The sequence below is a fragment of the Pseudonaja textilis genome, chromosome 3 (assembly GCF_049901715.1).
Source record: "Pseudonaja textilis isolate UNSWEBS1 chromosome 3, rPseTex1.2, whole genome shotgun sequence".
NCBI classification, from domain to species: Eukaryota; Metazoa; Chordata; class Lepidosauria; order Squamata; family Elapidae; genus Pseudonaja; species Pseudonaja textilis.
Genome location: NC_141992.1, coordinates 102074931 through 102080930, shown reverse-complemented (window position 1 = coordinate 102080930; position 6000 = coordinate 102074931). Strand labels below are relative to the sequence as shown.

The 6000-nt window shown below is 37.9% G+C and overlaps 1 protein-coding gene across 1 annotated transcript; it reads right to left on the bottom strand.

Moving 5' to 3' along the window:
- Window positions 1–323: 323 nt before the first annotated feature.
- MYOC (myocilin) lies at window positions 324–5465 on the bottom strand. The gene is made up of 3 exons (XM_026703389.2): window positions 4824–5465; window positions 2943–3071; window positions 324–1320 (listed from the first exon to the last, which is right to left on the bottom strand). The coding sequence occupies exons 1-3, from the start codon at window positions 5362–5364 to the stop codon at window positions 536–538; spliced, it is 1455 nt and encodes a 484-aa protein (XP_026559174.2). The 5' UTR covers window positions 5365–5465; the 3' UTR covers window positions 324–535.
- Window positions 5466–6000: the final 535 nt, after the last annotated feature.

Below are 6000 nucleotides of genomic sequence, written 5' to 3'. Positions count from 1 at the left end.
GGGCGGAGAGTTGGAATAGAAAGCTTCCAAGGACCTTTCCAGCCCTATGATTCTATGTTTCTATGCTCCTCTGTAATTTGAAGCATTGCATATACTGTAAATATAATGAAATGTAACAAAATTGATTCAGTCCTGCTTAGCAACCAAAATATTCCACTTATTGAGCAGAAATTAAAAAGAACTTGTAAAAAAAAGACTCTGTATTGTTTTGATACATGTATGCCTTTGTGTCACAGTTGGCTGCAACATGCTCCAGCTAATGTTTTAAAGAAGATACACAGTGCTCCATTAAAAAACAACAGCGTGGGAAAGTACCCATGAAGTGTAAATCACAGACTATTTTATTGTATACACTCATTAAAAGGATTAAGAGTCGATCCCACATTGCATGGCTTATTTCTTCCTACTGGGGTAGCTCAGAAGAAATTCTGGGTGATTCATGTCGGTTGATAATTAGCGGAAGGAAAGTTTGCTAACAAGATTTCTAACTCTATTTCCATTATCTATTTTCCCATTATCAATCTCTTCAACATAATCAAATCTTGGAAAGTCTGATGTTATAGGCCACCATGTTGAAGTTATCCCAAGCCATTATTTTCTTCTCTGTAGGGTTGTAGTCTACCATGCTGCTGTATCTGTAACGATTCTCAAAGCGGATCTTCAGCGGTGCACTGTTTCCTGTACTTGTGCGGTAGATGAAATTCACAGTGGCCTCAGGGGATGAGTAGCTACTAATGGTATACAAGGAGCCACAGATCATGAAGGAGTTAGCCACAGACTGCTTGTAAATATTGGTCCTCCATGTCTGTGAAATCTTCAAAGTTTCTGGGTCCAGTTTGGAAAGCACAATAGCTCCCTTGGCATTTTCAGTGCTATAAATCACCCACAGTCCAATCTCATCAACTGCTAGATCAATATCTGTATATCCACCCCAGGAGTAGGGAAATTGTCCATGATAGCCAGCATCGGGCAACTCCTTCTGAACTGCAATGACTTCATTCTTTAGGTCATATTTCACCAGTATTCTAGACTTGTGCCTCTGGAAATAGAGGAAACCTCGATAAACAACAGCCCCATTGCTCTCCATGGATCTGGGCAACACATGAACTTTGGAAGGGTAGCCTTTCACAAACTCATCCAGATCATCATATTCAAAGACATGGCGGACATCCGCACTGACAGTGTCAATTCTCCAAATTGTCCCATTGGTATATGGAGACACAGGTTGTGGGTCCTTCATCCACACACCATACTTCCCTGTGATGGTGTCAGCCTTGTGAAAGGTCACTGGTGCACCAACCCAAACTAGCGTTCCGCAACCTAATTCAGGAAATAAGCAAGGAAGTTAATCTCTCAAACTAAGGAACATGTAGCTATACACTATTACTTTAAAAATTGATGATCTCCAAACAGAATCCAAAAAAGGGATGCCTCTAATTTGGCAGAGCAGCCTGTATGAACATATGTAGCTTCAGCCAGTTTTCTGAAGCTAAGTTTTTCTGGTTCTGCTATACAAGAAAATATAAGGAATAGAGAAAAAGCTTCTTCCATTTTATTAATTAATTAATTAGTTAATATTCTACCTTTTGGTAACCAAGACAGCCAACAGTATTGTTTGTTTTTGAACTTCCTTCAGTTATTTTTGAGTGTTTTTTAAATGAAAATTATCCCTCAAATAATGCCTTTACTTTTTAAAATTCTGAATATAATTTGCAACATTGGCAGTTTTGCGGGTATGTATTTGTCTATTCCTACATTCAGAATGTACTTCCTACTTTAGCCCAAGTGATCTCTCTCTCTCCCTCCCTCTCTCTCTCTCTCTCCCTCTGACACACAGAGACAGAGACAGACACATACACAGACAGACACACACACACACACGTGTGTGTGTGTGTGTGTGTGTGTGTGTGTGATTAGCTATCTATAAAGAACTATGAGAAATGGATGTAGGGTTAATATTTTCCATATTTTTCCAACATTCAAACTCAGTGCAGAAGAAACGAAATTCAGGAGAAATGTTCACTGGAACTTTTGTGGAACTTTTGTGTAGCACTTCAGATCAGGAACATATGAAATGTAGGCTTGGTTCCATAGGAAAGAAAGCGAATGAAAGAGGAAAGAAAGAGCTTGCTTGAGTGCCAGGGAGCAACTGAGCCAAACATAATCTGCTTTTTATAAAAGACAACAAAAAACATATGGGGGGAGGAGTGCCTGATAGTTAGCCAAGAATGCAGTTTCTCAAAATAAGCAAAGTTCAACTGGCCTTATTTTCTAGTTCAAAGACATAGGATTACATTGTTAAAGCATTGCATAGGGCATTCATTTACTGTCCTCTTCGCAAAATTATTGTATTTTATACAGCTAATTTTATCAAATGATATTCACATAATCCAGGACAATGTTCCTAAAATAATACCATCAATACCAGAGCTGCATTCCCATTCATCTTTCTATCCATGAATTTAGCATTCCTGCAAGCTACCTGGGTGAACATATGGAGTTTGAAACCAGTTTGTGGACCCCGACCTCATGAGTTCAAGCAAATGGCTGAAATGGACTTTAGCTTTTCCTTCATTGAGTCTCTGAGTCTCACTGTGTCACAACTTTTCAAAGGTTTCCCACCCACCCACCCACCACAGAATTGGTCAGGAAGCTATGAGATTGACTATCATGCAAAATACTAGGAACCTATTTTAATATCTTCCTTCACTTGGCAAATAGAGCAAGGGACAAAATTTTGATGGCACTTCTGAAAAAAAGAAATTGGCAGGCAAAAAAACCCCTCCCTTTCTGTCTTCAGACTAAAATGAAAGTATTTCCAAATTCTAAGCTAGAACCTGGACAAAATAGGAAAAAACTAATTAATGAGCTTGGAAGAAGAGAATGGCAGCCTAAATAGAGCTGGAAAAAAAAAATCCAGGAACATACACAAAATTTAATACCTGGTTCTTCAGCTTCAGTGCTAGGTGGCGAGGGTGAAATGCCTTCCTCGATGAGATGAGATGAAGAAACCTCAGCAAAGTCTAATCTGAGCTCCTGATAGCCCAAATTTTCAGTATCCCACTTAGACACTTCAGAGAAAATGGAAGGAAGACAACAATGTTATAGCATGCCTACCTGTTGACAATTTATACACATGAAAGAGCGGTTTGTGACTTTACCTGAAAACTTTACTTGTAAGTAAAGATCACTTTAGTGTGTAGAAAGCACTTCAAACATTTTATTCATTGAATTCTTTTGTAAGGCAGATACATTGCAAATCAAGGAGGATCTCATAATAAGATGATATAACTAAAAACCTTCAACTGATACTATAAAATCTGAACCTGGAACTTTATAATAAGAGGTTATAAATTAGGTATCATATGCATAGAATTGCCTCATGAATCTGGTGTGACTTCTCATACTTCAGGAGAAATGAGAGACAAATGTTGATTTTGCCCTTCCACGTGTAGATAGAACCTATTGATGGCAAAAAAAAAAATTCTCTATGGTAAATACAGTTCGTGAATTGCAATCCAGAAGTAACAGATTTGCTCTTTAAGGCTTTTCATTGCTTTTGGTCCATCTATGAAGGCTCTGCATATGATTGAGGGTCCCAGGAAGTAATACTTCGCTCATATGGACAGCTACCATAGCTGGATGAAGTTCCCTGCAAAAGACAAGCAGCCTTACACAGCAAACATTGCAATTGCAAAAGCTACAGGAGTAGTTGCTTGGTACAGTTTATGCTGATTTTAACTTTCCTGTTTAAACCAAAAGGAAAAGTCACTTTTAATTATTTTTTTCTGTGTGAATAATTTCATTAGTTTAGGGTAATCATGGAGAGAGCTTGTCCGTCACAGATACTGGTAGTGGGTAAGATGACTTCTGATTATCAGCTGGAGGCAAATGATAGAATGAGGGCTGTTCCACTAATGCCCTGATTGCAAACTTTCTAGTCACTATTGGAAAAAGAAAAATGGAATTAATCCAGGCTACTCAATTAAAATATCTTTTAATAGTTGCCTACAACGAAAACTATTAAATAGCCTCAGGCATTCAAAAGAAAAATAAAAGTATCAGATGAGGTTTACTACTCTAAAATGTTTCACTAATAGACACCAGATCCCAGTTCCGATGTTTCATCACTTTATTTTCCCCAACATCTGGCTTTTTAAAATCCAGTGCGTCTGGACAAAGCAAATCCCCAAAAGGGGAAGCTGGAAATCTTTAGCCTTTTCCAAATTGCTTTATAAATTTAGCCAGAGATAACATACATGCCAAAGAAAATGGCTTATCATAAAGATCTTCACAGGCCTTTTGCTCTTATTAGCATCATAAACAATGTGACAAGCTACCACAGTACATACTTACCGGAGTTTACCACATCCTGATCTGTTGTTACTATCACTCTTTGAACGTTGTCCATAAATGCAAGTAAATCAAAGCCAGATCATTTGACTGGACATTTAGAATAAGAAAGCAATCATCAGATTCTTAAAACTTATTATCTTATTGTATATCAGTCAGAGTACAACAAAAGAGAACTTAGAGATCCAATATTTACTTATGTTTTTAGACATTTTTTCCATTCTCTTTCACTCCTTGCTTTTTTTTAATAACAAAGTGGTACAGACCCTGGCATTCAGACACCCCCAGATCCTCTTTATTTGTAAAAATATTGTATTTTGTTTTCATGGCTACATTTCCATAAGTTATTTTCATCACATTTTCTCCAGATGTTTGCTTTAAAAATGATTAATTAAAAATAAATAATCTATAATTGTACATTATATATATTTTAAGAACACATTTCCTAGCTGGAGAACCTCCAGATTTACCTTCCTGGGAGCCTTGAAGGAGCTCCCTGCTGGCTTCTCTGGTCTGAGGACAGTTGCTTACTCTCAGCTGAGCCACCTCCTCAATGCTTTTCTCTAACCTTTTCTCCAGCTCATTCTTTTCTTCTTCTAAAGCTGACTTGTCTTGAAGGAGATCATTTATGGTAGATTCCAGCTTGCTGATGTGGATGTCCCTCTCGGCTTGTTCCCTCTTCAGACTCTCTACCTCCCTTTGAAGCAAGCCAACTGTAGATAAAGAAGTCCTCCTAAGTTGACTTCCTTGTAGCCGATTCACCTGGTTCTCCAGAAGATCAAGCTGAGTTCTAGTTGACTCTAGTTCCAGCTGCTGAGCTTTGCTCTCCCTCTGGAGATCTTGAATGGTTATTAATACCTCACTGAAGCCTGTACAGCTGTCTTCATTTTTACTGGGTACAGTGAAGGAATAAATGCATCTCCCATCCTGGTTATTGTTTTTGTGAAAATGGACATCACTTCCCAACGTTCCCCAGGCCATCCAGACTGAAATCAGCCATGTCACCGGCATCCCTGTGATTTCACACCAGCCTCTCTCTTTTAAAGTGAAGCAAGTTCTTTGTGAAAGAGAATGTGGATAAATTAATTCAATGCTTGCAGACCACAGTTTTGTAATGTTGGGAGTTAAGGGAGGTGCAGTAGAGGTTGGCTAGAAGCAGCAGAACTTACAGAACATTTTACAAATTTTAAGTCTCCTAAAGGAATTAGCATTTTTTCTTAGAAAATATTGCAAGACAGACTGCCAATTTTTGGCTGATGGAGGCAGATCTGAAAGCTTTATACATTTATAAAGTCAACAGCTTACATGTTTGTGGATGCATACATGAGAAAATAAAATGAGATTAACTGAATAAAACAATTTAGTGTTGAGGGGAAGATGGCCAAATCTGTAACATCCAAATGTTTTCTAGATTATTCTGGGAAGACCAATACAGTAGTGTTTTGATATTTTTCTCTTATTCTAGGATATTTTCTTTCCAGTATCCCAAGTTCCTCTTTCATTTTTGTTAACTATAAAAAGGAATGTAACATGGGGTTTGAGGTTTTCTCTCCTTTTACATAGAAAGATCCTGCTTTATCAGGATACCCTGATAAACCACTTTTAAATGATCTTCCAATTCGGTTGCTTATTGGGAAGCTAAACCAA

Excerpts from the sequence above, each read along its gene's own strand:
- MYOC (XM_026703389.2), bottom strand. The coding sequence starts at position 5,364 with ATGCCGGTGACATGGCTGATTTCAGTCTGGATGGCCTGGGGAACGTTG. Across the intron at positions 3,072-4,823 it reads CCTTCAAGGCTCCCAGGAAG|TGTCTAAGTGGGATACTGAA; the intron begins GTAAATCTGGAG and ends TTTTCTCTGAAG. Across the intron at positions 1,321-2,942 it reads CACTGAAGCTGAAGAACCAG|GTTGCGGAACGCTAGTTTGG; the intron begins GTATTAAATTTT and ends TTCCTGAATTAG.